This window comes from Urocitellus parryii, chromosome 6, assembly GCF_045843805.1.
Source record: "Urocitellus parryii isolate mUroPar1 chromosome 6, mUroPar1.hap1, whole genome shotgun sequence".
Taxonomy (NCBI): Eukaryota; Metazoa; Chordata; class Mammalia; order Rodentia; family Sciuridae; genus Urocitellus; species Urocitellus parryii.
Genome location: NC_135536.1, coordinates 96,704,142 through 96,729,812, shown reverse-complemented (window position 1 = coordinate 96,729,812; position 25,671 = coordinate 96,704,142). Strand labels below are relative to the sequence as shown.

Genomic DNA, 25,671 nt, shown 5'->3' with positions numbered 1-25,671 from the left:
ACTTGTTATCTATCATGAGTTAGTACTTTTACCACTTCTAAAATCCAAGAACTTCTAGAATATTTGTAACTACGTTTATTTCCCCTGTGACTTCTGTTATTTTATTGGTAGGAATTTTAATTCTGTGTATTTTAAACCTCTACAACATAATTATTTATCATTTAGATTTAAACATTATAAATGTTCCCTTGTTCTGCCTCCCTCCTCACCTGATGAGAAAAGCATTGGAAAGTGGTGGGCTCATTCTCTCTACAACTTTTCTTTTTCTCCTGAATCAATCCCAGAAGTTTTCACTGCCTTTGTTGTTCTTTGATTCCTTAAACAGATTTTATTTACCCTTTTTCTAGTTTCTATAGTTGCCCGAAGAAGAGTAGTCAAAAAAATCCTAGTCAAGTTGGGCATAGTAGTGCATACCTATAATCCCAGTGACTCTGGAGGCTGAGGCAAGAGAATCACAAGTTTGAGGATAGCCTGGGCAATTTAGTGATACCTTATCTCAAAACAAAAAGGACTGGGGGATATAGCCCAGTGGTAGGGTACTCTGGGTTCGGTTCAATCCTTAGTACCATATAAAAACAACCTAGTGCATCATTACTGGATGTGAAATTCCTCACTTATTCCTAACCAAGTCTTTTTACAAATTTTTAATTTAACTTTAGACTGTTTCCAAACATTACTTTATATATTCAAATGTAATAATGATTTCTATAAAACTAATGCAAAAAGACAGTATGGAACAATTCTTAAGGGACTTAAGTCTTGTACGTAGTCATGTAGAATTCTGGTACTTTGGGCTTCATTTACCGTTACAGAAAATTTCCATTGTGTCTCCCATCCCATGCCCAGCCTACCCCTTTGTTCTGGAAATTGAACCCAGGGGCGCTTTACCACTGAGCTACATATCAATGCTTTTTAAAACATTTTGAGACAAGGGCTTGCTAAGTTGCTCATCACTAAGTTGCTGAGGCAGGGCTTGCTAAGTTGCTACATCACTAAGTTGCTGAGGCTGCCCTGAACTTTCAATCCTCCTACCTCAGCCTCCCAAATTGCTGGGATTACAGATGTGTGCTAACATGAGTGACTTTTTTTAATCTTTGTAAAGGAACAGGCAGTATATTATTTTGTAGAGAGCCTATTCCAGAGATGTCTAAAAAATTGTATTTTCCAATGTTTGACTATTTCAGGTTTCTTTTTCTTTTTTTTTTTTTAATTTTATTTTAGTTGTTGATGAACACAATATCTTTACTCATTTTTATGTGGTGTTGAGGATTGAACCCAGTGCCTCTCACGTGTGAGGGCAGGCACTCTACTGCTGAGCTACAGCCCCAGCCCTGTTTCAGGTTTCTTATGAACTAATTCATATATGTGCTTTGGACAAAGAGAATGATTTAAAGTGGTCCTTGCAAATATGTTTTGTGATGTTATTTCAACAAAAGATTTTTAAATCAAAGCAGAGGAAGTTTTTCATAGATGTGATAGCTTATTTTCTATTATTATTGTTCTTATTATTTTACTGTACTGTAGATTGAACCCGTAGCCTTACACATGCTAGGCAAATGTTCTATTGCTGAGCTATAACTGCCCCCACATCCCCTCTATTACTTTTTTTGTACCAGGGATTAAACTCAGGGGTACTTGATTACTGAGCCAATTTCTGGCCGTATTTTGTATTTTATTTAAAGACAGGTTTTCACTGAGTTGCTTAGTGCCTTACTTTTACTTGAGGCTGGCTTTGAACTCATGATCATCCTGCTTAATGTGGTGCCACGGATCAAACTCAGGGCCTGTGCACACTTTACACTGAACTACATCTGGAGCTCCTGTAATCTTAAGATTTTCTGATTGTTTCTCAACTTGATAAAATCCAGTCCCTTCCAGTGAAGGGAAAAATAGTTAAAATACCTTTTAAAATTTACAGTGTATTTACAATTCTGTTATAAATAGTCTACAGATTACTGACAAAGCTTTCAAATATATAATTAATTCAGTGTTTGTCCCTAATAGGAGCAAGTCTTTGATTAAAGCCTCTTTTTTTTTTAAAGATATTTTTAGTTCTAGATAAATGAATACTTTTATTCTTTTTATTTACTTATGTGGTGCTGAGGATCAAACCCAGTGCCTCATACATGTGAGGCAAGCACTTTTCCTCTGAGCTACAACCCCAGCCCCTCTATTTTTAATATAATTCTTTAGTTCCCCCTTTACCATCATCTTATCCACTCTTAATGCTTTGTTCTCACGGACTGTACATACTTAAAGAAGTTAATACTGTGGATAGAATTGCAAATTAGATTGTTAATTGAATATAAAGAAAGTAACTTTTGTATCTGAATGTTAAGTTAGAGTTTCACTGCTTCTAAGATCTAATATCCATCTAATATCTAAAACCGATTACTGTTGTTTATTCCTATGAATGTAAACATTGAAAATTGCCTTTGAAATCTCTTTTTACATAATCTGATTCAAGTGATTTTTTTCTAAAATGAGACAGTGTTGCATTATGAAATCTGTGAACGCATTCAAATATTTTGTCCTTTTAAAATATTTTTTATTTTAGTATGTGAGGCTATCATATGACACCAAACCTGAAATCATTCTGCAACTTCTGCTTAAAGAATGGCAAATGGAATTACCCAAACTTGTTATCTCTGTTCATGGGGGCATGCAGAAATTTGAGCTACACCCACGAATCAAGCAGTTGCTTGGAAAAGGTCTTATTAAAGCTGCAGTTACAACTGGAGCCTGGATTTTAACTGGAGGGGTAAACACAGGTAATATGATGATTGTATTAATTGTTTTTAGTGTGTTTGGAGATTTTTCATAGTATCAGTTAGATATTTGAAATAATAGCCAATACCAAGTATAAATATATTCAGTTCTTCTAATAAAGAGTACAATTCCTAGATAAAAATAACTGAATCTGTTTGGTTGTCATTTAGGCTTTAAAAAAATAATACACTTTCGAGCAGGGATTGGCAAACTACAGCCCATGTGCCAAAGCCAGCCTAATCCTTGTTTTTGTGAGTAAAGTTTATTTGAACACAAATCCACTCATTTATTTATGTATTGTGTATGGCTGGTTTTTCTTTTTATGTTTTGTTTTGGTTTGGTTTGATTTTTTTGCTGCAATAACAGAGGCTAATTGTTATGGCAAAGACTGGCAAATGCCCTGCAAAGCCTAAAATATTTACTGTTTGGCCCTTTAAAAAATATTTGCTGACCCTACTACAGAGCATTAATTTTTATCATTTTCTGACAACTGGTAAATTGGTAGAAGATTGGCAGTTCATTGCCTCAGCAGTGGTAAAAAGTAGCTTTCAAATATTAATTTTTAATGTTATCACCTTTCATCCCAAGTCTTTCCTTTCATGTGTACAGCTTGACTTTAAGGAGTGCAAATTAATTTCAATGACTAAAGTAAAACAGTAATTTACATCAATAACTTGAAAACATCTAATTTATTCATTATCAGCCATAGTGATTTACATCCATCAATTTGAAAACATCTAATTTATTCATTATCAGCAACTATTTTTTGAGCCTCGTTGTCTGTCAGACGTCCTTTGGGCTGCTGAGTTTATATCATTTCACAAAACAGAGGCAAGATAGTTACCTTGTGTGAAATGAGAGAGATACAGGCAACAAAGAGATAACTCACTAATGTATAATATATTAGATGATAAGTGCTATGCAAGCACCATGGAATAAGAGGTGGATAGTGAGAAGTGATAGGGATTATCGTAAAATTTTGTATCTAGTTATGGAGAATTTGACTGAGGGGGTAACAAATGAGGAGCAATGGAAGGATAGGAGGGAGCAAAATACAAGAAAGGCATGGGGCAGGGCATTAAAAGTGGGGGAATGACTAGTCTATTACAAAAAGAGTAAGAAAGCTCTATAGTAGCTTGAGGGGAAATAAGGAATGGTAGATGATGGTGTCAGAAGTTGTATGGTGGCAGGAAAGCATATTGAATAGCAAGGCTAATAGATCATTATCTGAGAACTTCTGGGCTATTAAAAGAACTTTTTCTTTTACTCTAAATGAAAAAGGAAGGATTTAAGTAGGCATTGACAAAAGCAAAGCTAATGGATAATGTTTTGAAAATAGACTCAGTGAGCAAGATGAAGATGCTGTTTCCATAATCCAGGTGAGGGATAAGATCTAGTGTATTTTAAAAAGCAAACAGTGATATAGTCAGAGGTGCCATAAAAAAATACTACAGAAGGGGTGGCTTAAACAGCAGATAATTATTTCCTTATGGTTTTGGAGGCTAAGTCCAAGATTAATGTGTCAGCAGGTTTGGCTGACTGCAAGGCTTCTCTCCTTGTCTTTCATGTGGACCTCTTCTTGCTGTGTCCTTTTTCTGTGTGTAGGCATTCCTGACATCTCTTTGTGCTTATATTTCCTCTTATAAGGACACCAGTCAGTTGGATTAGAGCTTTCTCTACAAGGCCTCACTTTAACTTAATCACCTCTAAGTATCTTGTCACTAAATAGAGCCATATTTTTGAGGTGTCAGGATTAGAGTTTCAACATGTGAATTTGAGGGGACACATAATAAATTGTAATGAGAAGTTACAGTAGTGCCCTCTTATCCATGTTTTCAGTTACTTGTATTTAACAGTGAATGGTCTGAAAATATTAAATGGAAAATTCCAGAAACAATTTATAAGTTTTTGAATTGTGCTGTGTTCTGAGTAGCATGGTGAAATGTCATGCCATCTCACTCCATCTTGACTGGGATTAAGTCATCCCTTTGTACAGCATATCCATACTTGGTATATTACCTACCTCATTAGTCACTTGGTAGCCATCTTGGTTATCAGATTGATTGTCCATCAGATGTACTATTATAGTATCACAATACTTACATATAGGGTTCTATACTACACAGTTTCCAACATCTACTGGGGGTCTTGGATCATGTCCCCCACAGGTAAGGGGGAACTACTGTATATATTCTCTGGAGTTTTTTTTTTTCCTACATTTCCCCATGTTTTTGATTCAATTTGACAGCTTTTGTTCATTGTATGTGTGTTTGTTGTGCTTATGGTCCTGTGCCACTGAGTCATATTCTTAATTTATTCTAGATGATGTATAGAAAAACAAAAAATTAAATTACTTACCAGTCCAAGAAAGGACTTGGCCTTATAGGGGCATGGTAGAATGTAGTTCTCATGTGTTTTAGGCAGTTGTAGTGATTTGATGTTGTGGTGTTTTGCTTTTTCATTCCATTTTGGTCAGATTATTCCTTTGAAAGCTTGGCTTTGGATGTCATTGCTTTATATCTTATATGTGTAAAGAAATGTATCATGAATTGTAATGTTAAAAATTAAGCACAGGATTGTTCCTAGCATAATGAAAACTTTGAACTAAAATGAATAAAATTTTGCATGAACAGGTGTGGCAAAACATGTTGGTGATGCCCTCAAAGAACATGCTTCCAGATCATCTCGAAAGATTTGCACTATTGGAATAGCTCCATGGGGAGTGATAGAAAACAGAAATGATCTTGTTGGGAGAGATGTAAGAATGTTTTTAAAGTTTCTCATATTTGCACTTACATATAAACAGAATTATAGCAAAAATGGAGCAAGTCAACTTAAAATATTCATGATCATACCACATTTTTCAAATGAAGTTTAAAAAGCATTTTTCTGTGATTTTCTTATCTTCTTGAAAATACATTCATAAATATAAATGATAAATGTCTTTCATATAATGCCATTAATTACATTTTGAATGAATCTATGACATTAGGAATTAATCTTATTGGGGTTGGAGCTGTAGCTCAGTGGAAGAGCACTTACTTAGCATGTGTGAGGCACTGGGTTCGATCCTTAGAACCACATAAAAGTAAACAAATAAAATAAAGGCACTCTGTCCATTTAAAAAAAAAAAAGAAGAAGAAGAAGAAGAAGCATTAAGAAAAAAAAAGAATCTTGTCACTCAGAGGAGGAATCAAATGCTAATGTTTTATTTCTATAGGCTAAAGATATGAATATTAATTGAGATTATTGAAAAGAAATCATTTTCAAGTGTTATTAAGTTTCTAATATCAATTTTAAATATCTTCTTTATGGCTAGAAAAATTACAATGTGACATTTTATTGCTTTTTAAAAAAATCCTTTATATCTTACAGTTTACTCAATCTCATAATAGTTTCTTAGCACTGTATATTTATTTACTGTTTCTCCTTTTGCATGTGATAATGAAATATATAATTCTGCAAATTGATTAGTTTTTTGTGGTTTTTAAAAAATTTTTTTTTAGTTTCCAATGGATTTTTTACTTTATTTGTTTATTCATATGTGGTGCTGAGTATCTAACCCAGGGATTCACACATGCTAAGCAAACGCTCTACCACTGAACCACAACCCCAGTCCCTAGCTTTTGTTTTTTGATGTATTCTTTCTCACTGTTTATTTCTAAATGTGAAATAGAATTTTACCTCTTTACAGATTATTTCAAAATTTATTTTATATTCTGTTACATTTAATCCTGCCCACTAACTGTTATGTTTGCTATTTTTTAGGTCATTGCTCCTTATCAAACCTTATTGAACCCCCTGAGCAAATTGAATGTCCTGAATAATCTCCATTCCCATTTCATATTGGTGGATGATGGCACAGTTGGAAAGTATGGCGCAGAAGTCAGACTAAGAAGAGAACTTGAAAAAACTATTAATCAGCAAAGAATTCACGCTAGTAAGGGAATTCCCAAACTTTTATTATGGAAGTTATTTTGAGCTGTAAAGTTGAATGTCAAGTACCCTTTTCCTTATGTAGCAAGAAATCTATAAAACAACCCAAAATGGTGGATCTTAGACAATTTTAAGACCTAGAAGATCTCTCAGGCCAAATAGGGTACTCAGGCTTCAAGGCCAAAGGCAAAAAGGCTCATTAGAAGCTTTGTAGCTATTGTTTGTCATTGCTGCCAAAGGAATTTACAAGTATTCTTAATGTCTTATATATCCAAGACTTAGCTTTGGAATTTAAGATTGAAAAGTAAAATGGAATAAAGCCACTTTGTAATAAAGTAAGAATAAGCTTGTTTAAAGTTCATAAAATGAATAGATGTCACTCTTTGGTAAGTGTGTCTTAAAAATCTGTATTCTTGTGACGAATTTTCCTTTCCAATCATGGCTGAACCTTCTGGTTCAACATCTAAATTTTATTACAACTAGAAGAAATTTTGTAACCCTGGGACACCAAGGTGAACTCTATGACAAAATGAAATAGAAATACACAATTACTGAACAGTGTATTAAGATTATGGTGGAGGCAGAACATTTACAAAAATTAGAAATGTTGTATAAGTCACAGTTACCAACACTGCATGTTGTAAAAACAAAAATTGGTCTTCACTAATTTTTTTCTTTTACTCTTACAGAAGTCTTAGAATTTTATCAGTCAGTGCCACTTAAATAATTATGACTCATTAATTTCTATATTAATGTATACTAAATTATATATTAGATTTTCTAATTTTGTCTTTAGAACAGATTTTCAGTTGGTGCTAAAGTAATATATTTAGTACTTTATTTATGTGAGACTGATATTACATTGAGTAAAGTGAAGTCAACACAAGAAATTATGTCCTGACTTTTAACTTTGCATTTAAAAAAAAAAGCTAAAATTATAATTTTATTTAATTTTCTAATTAAACTTTCACTCTTTTAGGAATTGGCCAAGGTGTTCCTGTAGTGGCTCTGATATTTGAGGGTGGGCCAAATGTTATACTCACAGTTCTAGAATACCTTCAAGAAAGTCCCCCTGTTCCTGTTGTTGTATGTGAAGGAACAGGCAGAGCTGCAGATTTGCTAGCCTATATTCACAAACAAACAGAAGAAGGAGGGTAAGTATATTTGTATAGCAAATTTTAATAACCTGATTGAAGAGTCTTATGGTCCGAGTATTAGGTTACTTTTAATGGTTTATGAATATGAAAATCTTGAGTTCAACACAACATTTTGTTAAGGCTTGAGGAAATAGCCTACTCATACATTATTGGAATGAAGTAAAATATGGGTTTTTTGTATTAATAGAAGAAAGTTGTTGGCTATAGAAGCACACATCTTTTGATCCAATAGTTTATATCTGGGAATTGTTTCTACAGATGTTCAGCTGTTGTAGGGTTATTTGTATGAGTAAGAGATTGGAATAAAGTAGAACATCCATCAGAAAAAGACTAGATAAGTAAATTGTGGCATATCTACAAAATGGGCAGTTTATAGCTGAATAAAGATGGTACCTTTTGCTAGATTTATGAATATTATCAAAATGTCTACCTAGAAAAAAGAAGATGTAGAGCAGTGTATAAATTGTGTCACTCTTTTTTTAAAAATATTTATTTTTTAGTTATAGGTGGATATAATATCTTTATTTTATTTTTATATGGTGCTGAGGATCGAACTCGGGGCCTCACATGTGGTAGGCGAGTGCTCCACCTTTGAGCCACAACCCCAGCCCAATTGTGCCACTCCTTATGTAGAGAAAGAGGTGCCAATTATTTGTATATATAAAAAGAGATCTTGGAAAGTCGTCCAAGCTAATCATAATCAATAGTAAAGAGCTGAGATGGAATTGGGAAGGATGAAAGATATTTGTAGCACAGTGGTAGAGCACTTGCTATGAGTTTTCATATTTTTATGTTTTCTCTATTTTTGGCCATATACATGTATTAACCTATTCATAAAAAGAAAAATGTAAATACATTCAAGACATCTTGGCAAAATATTACTTTATACACCATAATATTTTTAAATTATCTTCACATATTATCTTATAAAATGTAAGTACTGATTGCAGCATATACTGTATTTTAAAAATTATAAACTAGCCAGATGCAGTGAGGCATGCCTATAATGTAAACAGCTTGGAAGGCTGATGCAGGAAGATCCCTAGTTCAAAGCCAGCCTCAGCAATTTCTCAAGGCCTTAAGCAACTTAGACCATCTTAAATAAAATAGAATATTAAAAGGGCTGGGAATGTAGCTCAGTCATTAAGTTCCCCTGAGTTCAATCCCTGGGTACTTCCCACCCTGCCATACACGCAGAAACACATACCACACACACACTAATTCAAAGAGAAAAATAACTCCATTTCTCTTTTTTTTCCCTTAAGACTTATAGTGGATGTCTCATGAAGAGAAAATAATTCTGCCCAATGTCAGATATTTAATAGTAATAATCTCATAAATAATAGAATATGAAACTAGTGCATTAAGTTATATTTCCTCTTATACTAGAAGTCTTCCTGATGCAGCAGAGGTTGATATCATTTCAACCATCAAGAAAACATTTAACTTTGGCCAAAGTGAAGCAGTTCATTTATTTCAAACACTGATGGAGTGCATGAAGAAAAAAGAGCTTGTAAGTATATTTCAGCAGAATAAGGCTTTTTGTTTCTTCCAAAGCACATTCTAAATTAGTGAGATACTTTTGTTTCTAATTTGGATTTTAAATTTTTAAATCTTCTTTAACCAAGTAAAACGTCATTCATTTATTAGTCTTTTCAGATTACATAGTGATAAAGAAGGACTGTAGTTTTTTATATGGTATTTAAACAGTATATTTCCATGTTTCTTTTAGAAAAAGTTTCTTAACTGGTTCTCAACAGATTATTTTCAATGTGTGTGTGTGTGTATACATGTATATATAAATAACTAAATACTTCTTGATGGCTTTTCTAACAATAAGTGAAAAAAATTTTTTAAACAATTTTTAAAAATTGGGAGTGCTTAAGAGTGTGGTATGTTAAATATCAGTGCTACTTAGTTTTAATCATGTTTAAGTTTTTAGAGATAAAAATTTTGAATAGTTTATAAATAGATGATAACCTTTGATTTGCTGTCTACTTCCATGGTAGGTTTTATACACTGAAATGAAGTCAGTAAAAAATTTGTATTTGGGTTAAAATAATCTTTTATTTTATGAAAAATATCTTTAGATAACATGGTGTTACATTTTAGGAAATCTGTAGGCATTTCCAATAAAAGAATTAAACTAAACAAATACTCATCATTTAAGAATTCATGTATTACTTGAATGGGTTTTTGCTCTGTATAACAAGTAGCAGGATTTATTCTTACAAGTAAACTGTAGACTCACTCTAAAGTTTCTTATTCTGATAACTGATATAAGATAGGTTAAAAAAACAGTGTGAAATCAAATATTTTCAATATATTTGCTATTGTTTTTGGTAAATAATAAATGATAAGTCTTAATTTTTTGGATTGTTTTTTTGAGGGTTGATTGATGTTTTTCTTGCCTCCTCCCCACAAATATCAACCTACCTACCTACCCCTCAACCCTCACCACAGTACACCTTAAAATTACTTTGTTTTATGATGTCTTAGATTTAAAAATATAAAGATGTAATATTATGAATTAATATTTAAATAGATCACTGTGTTCCACATTGGATCAGAGGAACATCAGGATATAGATGTAGCAATACTTACTGCACTACTAAAAGGTAAGATTTTAAAAATTTTATCTTTAATATCTTGAAAGTATAGCCTATTTATATAAGGTAGGATTTTTAAAATTTGGTTAAATACTTGGAAAGTAAATTTTTCAGTAATTTTTCTTTGTGAAACACACAATCTTGGTTTTTGTTGGCAGTAAGTTAGCTTTTGTTTTTATCTTGTAGAATTATTGTTTATAGCAAGGTGTATGCCTGCAGAATTTTAATTATCCCATTAAAATAAGTATTTAAAGGTGATAGTATTTAAAAAATACCATAATTTATATCATCTTGAGATCAAAAGATCATAAGTGACAGGAAATCTCGAAACCATGAAAGAACAGTAATTGGAATGATAAAAAAACAAAATTCAGGTAAAAAGAGAGCCTCATCTGCATGTAGTATTTGCTATATACTTTCTGTGTGCTGACCACTGTTCTTCAGTGTTTTGTGTTGCTCATCTTGTTTTATCCCTACAGTATCCCAAAAGGATACATTTCCTTTTATGTTTCTCATTTTATAAATGAGGAAAGTAAGGAGCAGAAATTTTAAAGTGGAGGAATCTCAAAGAGCTTTTCAAAATTGTTAAGAAAAAGATGAATACCTTATGGGAAAAATGAGTCAAAATTTATGTAAATGATACTGGAGAAAGAATTCAAATACTTGGAAGAAAGATGGTCAACATTATAGTATGAAAGTAAAAATAAATTTTAAATTCTTGTGCTCTTGGTGGATGATATAAGCTTTCTGAAACATATTTGGGGAGGATATAAAAAAAACCTTAAAGTGTGTATGCTGTGTCCATCAATTTGGTTCCTAGAAAATCATCCTATATAAGTAATCAAACATATACTAAAATATAATTGGTAAGATATCATACATAGTAAGGTACTCAAAACACAATACTGAACACTTTGCATAATATCCCATTTTCAGATAAACAGAAGTATATGAATGCACTTATATTTACAGAAAAGGACATGAAAGGATATTTTTTCAGAATCTTAACTGCCAGTACTGTCTCTGTAATAGATAGATCATCAACATTTTCTTCTTACTTTTCTGCGTTCTGAATTGTTTACAATGAATGAGGCTGTGTAGTTTCTGTAGTTGGAAAATAAAAGCCTCCATACTGAGGTTATTCTTACCTCTCTGAGGCAGGTATTTCTGAGCAATGTCTGACACCAGATGTGTAAGTTAATTAAAGGGTGGTAGGGAGATTTCCTAAGTGTTAACATATTAATGGAGATAAACTTGCAAACTATTTTTTTTATTCAATTAGGTACTAATGCATCTGCATTTGACCAGCTTATCCTTACATTGGCATGGGATAGAGTTGACATTGCCAAAAATCATGTATTTGTTTATGGACAGCAGTGGCTGGTATGTAAATAATCTATATACACATATAATTAAACTCAGTACTACAGGTTTTCTGTATACATAAGTTCCACAACTAGGGATTCAACTAACCACAGATTGTGTACTATGTGGTTAGTCCGACAATGATGGCATCTATATTGAATACGTACACACTTTTTTTCCCTTGTCGTTATTTCCTAAACAGTATAGCATAACAACTATTTGTGTAATATTTACATTATGTTAGGTATACATAATTTAGAAATAATTTAAAGTATACAGGAGGATATGTGTATGTTATATGCAAATATTTACCATTTAATTTTACATAAATAATGTGAATTATTTATGTAAAATTAAATGAATTCATGAATTTCAGCAGCCAAGGGGTCCTGGAATCAACCCTTCACAGACAATAAGGAATAACTATAATAACAAAGTATTTGATGAAACTATGAGCTAACTTCACATTTTACCTTTTTGCCACAGGTGCAGAGTTCATTTAGCTAAACATTTCTACAATCTCCAGATCTATTTAGGTTTTAAGTTATGTTGGCCTCTTGATAATCTTGCATTTTATAGGGTATGTTGGTATCTAAAAATTCTAGAATTGAAGAGCCTTGGAATTTTTACTCTATATACATAATATTTCATTGGATGTTTATATCTGTTCTTTCCACAGCTTCTCCATTCAACGAAATGGGAACAATAATTTTGCAGCTTCTGAGATGAGAAACTTTGGTGTCATCTTTTACTTTTCTCTTTCTCATATACTCCAATTTAGTTCCATCAATAAATCTTTATACACACACACACACACACACACACAACTCTTTCAAAATATCAATTTTTATCATCCTGATTGAATCTCTTATCATCCTTTTGTTATTTCAGTAGTATTCCTTTTGATTTTCCTGCTTTTATTCTTCCTGTCATTTTATAGACAGAAGATGGATCACATCCCATTTATTCAGAGCACAATCCAGAGACTTTATGATGACCTATAAAACTTTGTATCATCTGTTCTATTACTACCTCTCTTACATACTACCACTGTTCCTTTTGCTCTCTTTTATAGCTTTGTTGGCCTTCTTGGTATTGTTTTTGAACACACTAAGCATACTCATATCTCTAGGCTTTTGTTCCTGTTCTGTCTGGAACATTCTCCCCTAGATATGCACCTGGGTTTACTTCCTCATCTCTTTTTGGACTGTAACCAAATGTCTCCAGTTAAACTTTCTCTGTCTACTGTTTTGGTAGTATTCCCTTATGTCAGCATTTCCTGTGTTCTTCCTTGCCTTTTTTTTTAAACCCTCTAGCATTTATCACTATCTGAAAAAAAAACATATAAATTAGCTATCTATTTATTTATGATTTATCTTTTTATTCCTAGAAAGTAAATTTTACTAGGGCAAGTGTATCTTTCAGTTTTGTTTACTGCAATGTACACAACCTTGTAAAATAATGAGCACTTGACAAATTCTTAATACTTGTCTGAGTCCCTAGGAGGGGGATGAAGTGTTCAACTGTATTATCAGCCTTCATAATAGAGAGGATAAGCCAGATCTCTTTCATCTATATAATAGAAACAGCAAATTGCAGAAAAGTATGCATCATATGATTGTAATTGTGGCAAATTCTCTTTATGAATACACAAACATCTGTGCCTATCTACATGTACTGTCATGGTATCATTTCTATTTTGGTAGTACTGGGGATCAAACTCAGGGCTTCAAGCATATTTGACAAGTGCTTTACCACTGAGCTACAAGCTCAGCCCCTTAGAATTTTAGATCTATTAGTGGGATATGGCTGGAGAGATGAAGGTTAACGGAAAATAAGTTTTGTTTTGTACCATTTTGTGTTTGATTTTTTTTTAGAAAAACCATACGAGTGTATTTTCTGTATAGCAATAAAGAAACTAGTTACTTTCCCCCTTGGAGGACTGTAGAGAAGGAAATTGATGTTAATCTCTTGCAGTAAAACTCAAAAGTTGTAAACTAACTTTTTATTCTGATGAATAATTTCATTGGATTTTTTAGTCTCCTCACATGTAAATGATTAGATAGTCTTGCATATATATGTTCATATATAAATCCATATGTCTCATGGATTTGTCCTCCATAATGTTAGATTTATTTTATTTTGTGCTCCTTACTTAAGAGTTTACATGTTAGTTGTTTTATTATTTTTTTTTAATTATTTGGTATACATTGAGTAATTATTTGGTATACATTGAGGAACTGCTGCTTACAAAGCAGATAGATTTTTTTTTAACTGCATCTTTTTTCCCCTCATGTGAAAATTTAGCCAAGCTCTTATGTTGTTCTAGGATAATAGTGATAAACTCAATTAGATAGAATGTTTCATTTTTTAAAACAATGTTTAAGGGTAAGGATGTAGCTTATGGGTAGAGTGCCTGCTTAGCATGTGTGGGGCCCTGGATTTAGTCCCTAATACTACCAAAAAGAATAAAAACAAGAATTTTATTAGGCCTCTTTTATTATACCAAAATGAAATTTCAGAAATAATAAATAAATTTTTTAAAAAACAAATATGATGCCCTGGTTGTAATAAGTCAGAGAAAAGTGATCAGTACAGAAATATTCAAGAAAGGCAGCATTTTAAAGACATAAGTTAGATACTTGCACTTACTATAAAAGAATCAGTGTCAACGTTGTAATCATGCATATGAAATCATACAAGTATGTTATTACTTATGTATGTTATTATTATGTGATTTAAGTACCATTGGATAACAGAAAAATATCCCTTGTAAGTATAGGATAAGGAAAGAACAGAGAGGACCAAGTGGGCACTAGAGTAATTTTAAATGATAATGCTAGAAAGAGCAATAACAAATCAGAATAATTTATATGTGATAGATAGAAAGAGGAAATAATGTTAAATAAAATAGGAATAAACACGCCATGGTAAATTATAGTCTAATATGTAGAGAAAATTGAAGTATTCTCATAATAAATTGGTCTTATTTTTAAGGATAATATAAAATATTTTCATGTTAGAATGGAGTGGTGAAAAAAATCACAGAAAACGTACCTTCCATCATGAATTTTCATCATTAACACTCATTTCGTTAGTATATACTTAAAACGATCTTAGAGACCTATCCTTTGCTAGGTTATGGAAATTGAAGTAGACTGGGGAAATAAATAAAAATATAAGCTGTAGTTGTGTGGTAAATTTCTGAAGACGGAATCAGAATATGATTTAAAAATAACAGGTGAAGGGCTGGGGTTGTGGCTCAGTGGCAGAGCTCTTGCCTAGCATTTGTGAGGCAGTGGATTCAATTCTCAGCACCACATAAATAAATAAAGTAAAGGTCCATCAACAACTAAAAAATATTTTTAAAAAAGACAGGCGAAGAAACAATGAATTTTGAAACTGATTTTGTTACAAAGACTTTTTATCATATAGTGCCATAATACTAAAAATATAAAGAAGCAGTCATAGGAGATGTTATTAAAACTTTTATTAATGATACTCAATAAAATCTCTATACATCGTGTGCCTACACTAATGTGTTAGTATTTGATAGGGAAGTCTGTCGAAGTTTGTAAAATAGGCTAAGAAATATAAAAGTAACAGCTGATATGCTGACTTATAGATCTGTATTAAGCTGAAATGTCACAGGTTGTATTGCTGTCAAAAAATGTGATTTTCCCCTAAAGGTGAATAATTTCTGTTAAAATTATGAAGAAGGTTAAATACAATCTTGTCTGACTTGTATTTTTGAACTATTTATTGTACAAAAATTAAGACACAATATTTTGTTCATATATAAAATAGAAGTCTTAATTTTTTTACTCATGAGCATCTAACAGGGCATATAATGTTTTATGATATGATACAGTTCCTATTTGTTTGATATTGTCCATCATATCACATGATTTCTGGTATCCCTTGGCCCTCTCCTTAAAGGTTAGTAATGGCCTGGACTTAGAGAAATGACTCATCCAAAAACTTTCCTAAACATTGAGAACCATTGCTCTAAGATATTTCCACTCCAAATTTAATTGTTAATGTACTTTGTGGGTTTTTTTTTTTTTTCCTTATGTAACACTTGATCTCTTACAGAAATAGCTTTTATGGAATATTCTTTTGGAAAAGTCTTTTTTCTTCAAGAGAGGTTTTTTTATCTGTCTCTAAATACCTTAGTTCTGCCTAGCCTTTCACTATTTTGTATCTGTCCAATTGTGTTTTAAAACTGTTTGAGAACAAATAAGTATAAATTCTAAGGACTTAAATTTTTAAGAAGTCATGATAATTAGTACATGTGAAATGTATTTATTAATTTTGATATTCTCTTAGGTTGGATCCTTGGAACAAGCTATGCTTGATGCTCTTGTAATGGATAGAGTTGCATTTGTAAAACTTCTTATTGAAAATGGAGTAAGCATGCATAAATTCCTTACCATTCCAAGACTGGAAGAACTTTACAACACTGTAAGTCTATGATCAAATTCTTTGTTGTGAATTACATATTATTGTTTTATCATCTTTGGGAAATTTCATTTTACCTGAACATGTCCATTCCTATTGATAAGGCCTTCAGTGTCTTGCTGGTTATATGGAAAAAAATACAGCCAGTCTTAGTATGGATTGTTGTATGATACTCTTAATGTTTTCCTGTTTTACCAGCTTTTCCATATCTCCATAGCCACATATGAAAGTAATGCAGATTTAATAACTATCTCCTAGAGAATAAACTGCTTTGAGTCTGATTATGTTTCTTTTGACTCTTTTGTCTAATGGATAAATTACATATTATTTTTCCTCTTTTTGGTTTTTACATTCATAGATTTGATTTTATGTCCCTCTTTTAGTTTTTCATTTTTCTTATAAAAGGCTCCTGAAAACTTTTTAGTTGTAATAAAGCCCTTTCTCGTTTTATTTCATGTCCCTAACATTAGAGTAAATACTACCCTTTTTGTGATTTTGTATGGTACCAGTATGAATTTAACTGAGCTATGCTTTGAGAAGCACTATGACCACATCCTAATTTCATAATGTTGACTTCTCTACAAAACCATTTGACAATCATCAGTTTCCACCTATTTCTCTCCTTTTCATTCCCAATATCTTTGTACTACTCAATCATTGCCTGTCTACTTCACTACAGCTACTTCAGTAATCATTTCTCTTTATCTCTTTATTTAATTTTTCCTCAAATCAGTTCTTTGTTTTTATAGTGACGTTTTACTATATCTTTCTGCAGTTTGGAAACCTGTGATGGCCACCTGATGTGTGTATAATAGTACTCATACCTTTAGCTTCATTTTCAAAAATCTTGACATTTTGCTCTAGATATTTCTCACTTTATCTTTCCCCCCTACTTCAACCCTTGCCTACTCCCACCTCCAAATACTGGGTGTTCCAACTATAGTGTCTACCTGCTACTTTCTTAAAAAATAAAAAAAAATTAAAAAACAAAAAAAAACTTTTTAAAAAAGCATTTTCTGTTTAAATAGTGCTGGTTTGTTTTCCTCTACTGATTTATTAGAATTTTATTCATTATTTAAAAAATTAGTTCAAATGCCATGCCAGTACTAGCCAGTCTACTAACATAGTTAAGAAAACTTATGTTTTCTCCTGTGGATTGTAAATTTTTTTTGAGTAGGGTTTATGCTTTTATTTCCAACCATTCCCCTTCCCTTTCGTAGGGTCCAGTACAGTTACCTTAAATTTTGTTGTTTTTCTGTTGTTTTCTAATTTAGATATAAAAATTAAAAGAGTTATTCATTGCGAAGTAAGGTTTCTCCCTGAAGTGTAAAGCAAATATAAAATAATAAAAATTAAAATTGATCTCATTAGCAAGGCATGAAATTTTTTAAAAATTTTGTAACTTAAAGAGTTAAGATACTATAAGCTTCAGTTATTGAAAAGATTTTCAAAAGTTTGAGTGTTTATAACATGATAAAAAAAGTTAAAACATTAAACTTTTGGTGTCAAGGTTCTTCTACATAAGAATTATTGAGGACTTAAAGTGCTGTTCTAAAGAGATTTTACTTATGTGTATTGGTAAATATTAGAATGTGAAACCGATTTTCAAACATTTCTCAATTTATACTAATGTAACAATAATAAACTCAATACATGTTAACATAAAATTATTGTGTGTCTGTCTAGGGATTGAATGCATGCAAATTCACAAATTCTACCATAGAGCTACATCCCCAACCAATAACTTATTTTTAAAGAAAATTAGTAAGAAAACAATTTTACATTTTACAAACCTCTTTAATGCATGACCTCAAAAGCAGTGTGGATTCTCATGTTTGCTTCTGAATTTAGTCTTATAATATCACGGGTCAAAAAGCCTCTAAAAAGGGCTGGGACTATGGCTTAGTGGTAGCGCACTTGCCTGGCATGTGTGAGGCAATGGGTTCCATTCTCAGCACCATGTATAAAGAAAGAAAGAAAGAATTATCAGCAACATATATGTATGTACACACACACACACACACACACACACACACTTTTTTTAAAAAAGCAGCTGAAAAATTCCACTGAACATTTAAAGACCTGAGAGTGAAACAACAATGCATGTATAATCTTAATAATTGATTATAAAAATAGTTTTGACCTACAGACGTCAAAAAGAAGTTAAGGGGATTCAGGTATTTCCAGATACATTTTGATATCTGGTGTCTTAAAGTATATCATTGGCAACTTAGCTTACCCTGTCTCAAAAATAAAATAGATCTGGAGTGTAGTTCAGTGATAGGAAAGGACTACAGTATATATAGCTCAGTGGTAGAGCACTCCTGGTTCACTCTCTAGTACCTCGCTCCACAGTATTAAGTGTATTTCTTTGTGATTATATACTGTTAGACAAATATAGTGAAACTTCATAATATTCTAAAGTCATCTAAAATACTTCATTTAACTAAGAAGACATGTTTATTTTTAAAAGTTATGTATAAGAAAAAATAGGCAGAGATAACCTAGTAGACAGTAAGCCGGATGCAGTGGCACATGTCTGTAATCCCATCAACCCAGGAGTCTAAAGCAGGAAGGTCAACCTTAGCAACTTTCTTAAAAATCAAATTTTTTTAAAAGGGGGCTTAGGGATGTAGCTCAGTGGTAGAGTACCCCTGGGTTCAACTTCCAGAAAAAAAGAAGGAAAAGGAGAACAGAACAAATAAGATAGAATATAGTTATATGCAGTATCAATTATGGTAATCTTAAATATTGTATGGAATTTAAAAACCATGAACATGTAGGAAAATAATTTTTTTCCTAAGAAAGATTGGTCTGTGTATCTGGATTTGAAATTGTATTCCCAAGGAGATATGATCAAAGTGGAAAAGTAGATTGATTGATTACTCTAAGAACCTTATTAATAATTTTAAAAATTAATAACATGATGGGATTAAATCTCATTTGATAAATTTTTTTGCTTTCAGTTGGCTTCATTGTTGTTCTAACTTTAATATATACATCCTTACATTATATATGTGTATATTTTTAAATTAATAATTCTACTTTTGGAGATTTAAACCTAAGAAACTTTATAATCAAATAAACTAGGAATACTTTTTCCCCCCACATTTTTAAGTGGGTGTGTCATAGTTGTGCATAGTAGTGGTTTGTTGTTACATAATCATGTGTGCACACAATATAACAATATAATTTGGCCAATATCATTCTCCAGTATTTCCCCTTTCCCTCTCATATTGTCTCCCCATAGTCCCTCTTCTCTGTTCTACTGATCTCCCTTTGATTTTCATGAGATCCTCTCCCCACTTTCTTTTCCTTTTTCCTCTCTAAACATTTGACAGTCTTCTGAGTTTGACTTATTTCACTTAACATTATGTTCTCAAGTTGCATTCATTTTGCTGCAAATGGCATAATTTCATTTCTTTATGGCTGAATAAAACTCTCCATTTGATATTTAAAATACTGTTTTTTTGTTTTTTTTTTTTACTTGTACCACATAGAATTTATTGCAATAAATTTCACAGGAGTCAGAGCTCTGCGTAAAATGTTTAGAGAAGACACTTTGATCCATTTACCTCAGTCTTCGTGGGGATATATTCCTGAACATTTTTTCAAAATATCGAATGTCCTCAAATTAAGATTACTGTAAAGATTAATACATAGTATACACAAAGAGAGGATAATGGGGAAATGATTATCAATATAAATGTTAAAGGTTTGTTACCCAAACTATTTAAAATACTCATACAACTTGATGATTAGAAGGAACAGACGTTTTAACAAGAAGGGAATTTACAGCCCTGCCATCAATTAAAGAAATGTAAATTTAAGGTATAATTAATTAATGGGGCTGGGGGTTGTGGTTCTATGGTAGAGTGCTCACCTGGCACGTGTGAATCACTGGGTTCGATCCTCAATCACCACATCAAAATCAAGTACTTTGTCCATCTACTACTAAAGGAAAAAAAAGATAATGTTGTCGTGACTTATTAAACAAAAATATCACTTTAGTGATACTCTGTGATTATTCATCTTTTTTAAAAAAATATTTTTTAGTTGTTGATGGCCCTGTATTTATTTATTTGTTTGTTTCGCTCTACCACTGAGCTACAGCCCCATAATTATTCACATTTTTGATAATTTTAAATATAACACTATAAAATGGTTATGTCCTATCTTTGTTTTAATTTTAAAGAAATAACTCCAAAATAGTATAATTTGTTTAAGAAGATCCTTATAAGTTCTATAAATAACAAAAAATTTCTTTTAGAAGAAAATAATAGTTTGCTGTTCTTTTTTTTCTCCTTAAAGAAACAAGGTCCAACCAATCCAATGCTATTTCACCTTGTTCGAGATGTCAAACAGGTAAGAGATTGTTTTTGAAAATGTTATTTAAAAAATATCATTTCTACTTTATGTGTTTTCAAAAAAGTACATAAGTACATTTTTTAAACACCAATGAAATGACAAGATAAAATTACTGCTAAATTTGTGATAAAAGTAAAAAGGATAATGTACCAGAAACCAAGAAAAAGGGAAGTTTATGAAATTAAGAACAGTTTCCTGAACTTCTCTGGTTATGCAACAGTGTGTTGAACTTTATAATGCTTTTGGTCCATAAAATAAAAATCATTGATAGAATGTGTCCGCTTTCTCTGTGTTCATTAGAAATGTGTTTCTTAGAAATCTTTCCTAATATAAAGGTTATAAAATGTGGGTATTAAAAGATACTAAGTGGTAATCTTCATGACTAGGAAAAAAAAGTGAAATTCTCTCTCACCTTTATAAAAAAAATAAGATTCATTATTGGTGGTAACTGAATACACTGTTATATGGGCTGACCTCATTTTATAGTGACTAAATTGACTATTTTTTTTTCAAATGGTACTCATATTACATTAAGAAAAACGTTGTGAAGTTTCTAAAATTTCTCATTCTTTTGAACTTTTACTTTCTGTGTGCACTATCGAAAAAGCCAAAACTTTATGTGGTTTGTAACTTTTAAATTTTTTTTTTTTTAGTTGTACACAACACAATACCTTTATTTTATTTATTGATTTACGTGGTGTTGAGGATTGAGCCCAGTTCCTCACATATGCGAGGCAGGTGCTCTACCGTTGAGCCATAACCCCAGCCCCTTGTAACTTATTTAATACTAAATTTGTATTCCATAAGAAGAACTTAAACCTTATTATATGTAAGAAATTTTGCTTTACTTTGATTTTTTGCATGAGCTTTTCTAACTTTATTGAAGTATATTTGACAACATGGTAAAATTTATTCACTTCACGTGTATATCTCTTTGACTTACTGTTTTAATATGGTACTTACTGCCATAGTCTTAATTTGAGAGCATTATAATACTTCAAAAAGTGACCCTGTACTTATTAGCAGTCACTCCTTTTTCTGTTCCTTTTCTATTCTTCGTCTCTGCCTCCTCCCTAGGCAACTATTAATATAAGAATTTGCTTATTTTGGACAGTTCCCATTGATTTGATTTTTTTTTTTTCCTTTTAGTAATTAAAACTCCCCTCCCCTGAAGCTTGAATAACCTTCAGACCAGGAGTTTGTAAAACATTTGCATTATGATTTCCTTACGTAGGTCAGCAAGAAGAAATACAGAACTGGGCAAGGAGTGGGGAGCGTTGCTCAGTGGTACAGCATGTTCCTTACATGTGGAAGGCTCTTGTTCAATCCCCAGCACCAAATCCCCAGCACTTAGTTATGGAAACAAATATTAACATTGTTACATGGACGGCTATGATAATAAGCTAAATTGTTTTATTTCCATAAGTGGTAAACAATGAAATTCAGTAATTATTTTCTGGTTCATATTAATTATGTTGAGTTTTGTGAGCTTGAGAAATTGTTTAACATGACTTTTTTTTAAGACAACTCACCTTATTTTCCTTAATTTAAAATGTTTCCCATTAAAGTGTGAAAGTGAAATCTTAGCTCTAAATAGTGTTATAAATGTAGTTGAGTCCTGAATAAGGATATAAAAACTATATGTAATTTTTACTAGAGCCAATATGATTTTTATAGTAAATAAATATTTCTGGACCAGTCTGGAAACATAATTAACCTATAACATTATTTTGTAGGAAAATTGCTATGTATAATCATGAAAACAAAACACTTGGCTCTAGTAGTTCCATTGCATTGCCTCTGTGTGTTTTAGGACAGCAGAGGCATCAAATTGTTATCTTCCTGCTTTAGGCCATATTCCTATCCTAATCCACACCTTTGAGACCTTAAAACTTTGGAATTCCCTCTTCTCATAAAAAGAAATAGAGAAACAAGTCATTCTCTTCTCCTATAAAGATAGCCGCTGGCTACTCTAGTTTCTTGAAACGAATAAATATTTCTCATTTTGGGGAGAGGGCCTAGTCATAGGCATGACATGGCAATATTAAGAAATAATATTCTATTTAATGTTTTATTTTTAGGGAAATCTTCCTCCAGGATATAAGATCACTCTAATTGATATAGGACTTGTTATTGAATATCTCATGGGAGGAACCTACAGATGCACCTATACTCGGAAACGTTTTCGGTTAATATATAATAGTCTTGGTGGAAATAGTCGGGTATGTGATATTTGTCAGGAATTTTATATATGTATTTAAAAATTAACAAATTTTTTAAGTTAAGAATTAATTACATTCGAATGGTGAAAGTAACATTGTCTTTAAAAATATAAGATTTCAAGTAAGGATAAGTAGAAACTTTATAAGCTGTGCATGGTGGTACATACCAGTAGTCCCAGCTTCTTGGGAGGCTGATGTGGGTAGATTATTGGAGTCGTTGAATTTGAGAACAGATGAGGCAACATAGCAAGACCTCATATCAAAAAAACATGAAAGCAATATTTGTAATTATAATCCTAAATCAATCATTTTGTTTGTGTTCATACATATATATTTGCATATATAAAAATAGTGTTGAATTTTTTACAACATAATATTTAAATCTGCAAAAGTTAATGAGCTTTCATTTTCAGAGATCTGGCCGAAATACCTCCAGCAGTACTCCTCAATTGAGAAAGAGTCACGAATCTTTTGGCAATAGAGCAGATAAAAAGGAAAAAACGAGACATAATCATTTCATTAAAACAGCACAGCCCTATAGACCAAAGGTTTGTTTATTGGTTAAAGAAAATATGTTTATTTAGTTCACCATAGGTACTTAATGTAAATATTATCCTTTCTGGATTTTGATTTTGTTCTTTCTTAATTACTTAGTAGTATTACATAAAAACTATTTGTTTTAGTGGGAAGTATCTTTTGGTTTTGGATATTTTATAACTTTGAGTCTATTTTCCCATACATAAATATATTCATTGTCAATTAATGTTTTTGTTGCTTTTTCACATTTATCTGTAATAACCAAATTTTAAAAATTTTTAATCATTTTATTCCATTATCTCCCCCCTGCCCTTTGCGAAGCTGGGTATCATACCTACCTAGGTCTTCAAATACTCTAGGCAAGTGCCATACCACTGAGCTATAGCTTCAGTTCTTTATTCCATTTTTATTTGATTAATATGTACAACAAATGTATTTTTCAAAGTTTTACTAGTTGAGATATTATGCCGTTTCTTCAGTTGTAGATAACTTATTACAGACATTTTTGTTGAAATGAAATTCTTATAAAATGAATTATAAGCAATAATAAAGTTTATAAAATTTTTACTGTTTTGTTTGGGGCAGTTATGAAGTTGAAGAGTAGAACAAAAAATATTTTATAAAATCTTTCACTAATATGAATGTCATGTATTATAATGAGCATTGTAACATTTATTTTCTATTGAAGATTGATACAGCTATGGAAGAAGGAAAGAAAAAAAGAACCAAAGATGAAATTGTAGATATTGATGATCCAGAAACCAAGCGCTTTCCTTATCCGCTTAATGAATTGTTAATTTGGGCTTGCCTTATGAAGAGGCAGGTTATGGCACGGTTTTTATGGCAGCATGGTGAAGAATCAATGGCTAAAGCATTAGTTGCCTGTAAGATCTATCGTTCAATGGCCTATGAAGCAAAGCAGAGTGACCTGGTAGATGATACTTCAGAAGAACTGAAACAATATTCCAAGTAAGTGGCATTTTATCCTTTGAAAACATTTTAAAAACAAAATACAGTGTTTGGATGTTACAGTGTTAAGCACTTAATGGAGAAGAACGTATGTAATTTTATTGATACAATTAAGAAAATTATTTTTTAAATGTAGATATTTTTAAAGACTTAGAAACTTTTCTGCTTATTTTGGCTTTTATCTTTTTGTAGTGATTTTGGCCAACTGGCAGTTGAATTACTAGAGCAATCCTTCAGACAAGATGAAACCATGGCTATGAAATTACTCACTTATGAACTGAAAAACTGGAGTAATTCAACCTGTCTTAAATTAGCAGTTTCTTCAAGACTTAGACCTTTTGTAGCTCACACCTGTACACAAATGTTGTTATCTGATATGTGGATGGGAAGGCTGAACATGAGAAAAAATTCTTGGTACAAGGTATACCTTAAAAATAATTGGATTTAAAGTTTATAGTTAGAACAGAGGAATTAGACTAAATATGTGATAAAATGCTTTGATTTGTGAGGGTGATAATAGAGGGAGGGACTGCAAGAAGGGGAAAGGGTGGTTGGCATTTTATTCAAAGTGGCATAACTATTCTTTTTTTTTTACTCCTGTTCTTTAGTCTTGAATTTTTTTTTCAGGTGGATATGATTATTGCCCCTCTGAGATAGCAGCAAGGACAACAAATGAGGAATGTTGGCATATACACTCCTAAACAGCCAGCCATTAAAAGATTTGCTGCTTTGTGAAAGGCTGATTTCCAAATTCTAAAATTCTGGACCTAGCTATTAATTTTTTTTGTTACTTTTAAATTACTTTAAGTGTATTGGACAAGTATATCCATTTACCTAGTTGATGTTTATGAATAAGTATATTCATATATTCAGTTTTTAAGGTTAATAATTTGGGGGAAATGGCTGGTCCTTTCAGTTTTGTCATAGTGAGATATTGCTTTAAACTTCCATTTTTATTCTTTTATATCTTTTTAAATAAGGTACAGAAAGTAGAAGGCAGAAATCAGGCAAGTAGTTTTATCCATAGTTGGTAACAAATATTAATCATCTACTAAAAATAATGTTGAAGGATTAACTAACAGAAAACCTCTTGTACAATTATAATTTCTACATGCTTTAGGATTTTGCAAGTAATATGAAAAAGTTTAGAAATAAGCCTTTTTGTTTATAGAGGCACAAGCTGAGTAATCACGTTATGACATGGAACACTTGCAAAGAGATTTAAGATAAAATTAAGCACATAGCACCTCATAATGCTTGAATTATGGTCTACAATGA

At 31.7% G+C, this 25,671-nt stretch overlaps 1 protein-coding gene across 2 annotated transcripts in view; it reads left to right on the top strand.

Annotated features, from left to right (window-relative positions):
* Trpm7 (transient receptor potential cation channel subfamily M member 7) overlaps positions 1-25,671 on the top strand; it is a 103,054-nt gene that overhangs the window by 30,117 nt on the left and 47,266 nt on the right. For both annotated transcript variants that reach the window (XM_026393471.2, XM_026393458.2), the window contains exons 5-17: positions 2,558-2,771; positions 5,403-5,527; positions 6,538-6,709; positions 7,685-7,859; positions 9,252-9,375; positions 10,408-10,480; positions 11,754-11,854; positions 16,166-16,300; positions 20,609-20,662; positions 22,747-22,887; positions 23,301-23,435; positions 24,113-24,393; positions 24,586-24,814. In XM_026393471.2, the coding sequence (XP_026249256.2) occupies positions 2,558-2,771; positions 5,403-5,527; positions 6,538-6,709; positions 7,685-7,859; positions 9,252-9,375; positions 10,408-10,480; positions 11,754-11,854; positions 16,166-16,300; positions 20,609-20,662; positions 22,747-22,887; positions 23,301-23,435; positions 24,113-24,393; positions 24,586-24,814 (1,959 nt within the window). The remainder of the gene's footprint in view (positions 1-2,557; positions 2,772-5,402; positions 5,528-6,537; positions 6,710-7,684; positions 7,860-9,251; positions 9,376-10,407; positions 10,481-11,753; positions 11,855-16,165; positions 16,301-20,608; positions 20,663-22,746; positions 22,888-23,300; positions 23,436-24,112; positions 24,394-24,585; positions 24,815-25,671) is intronic.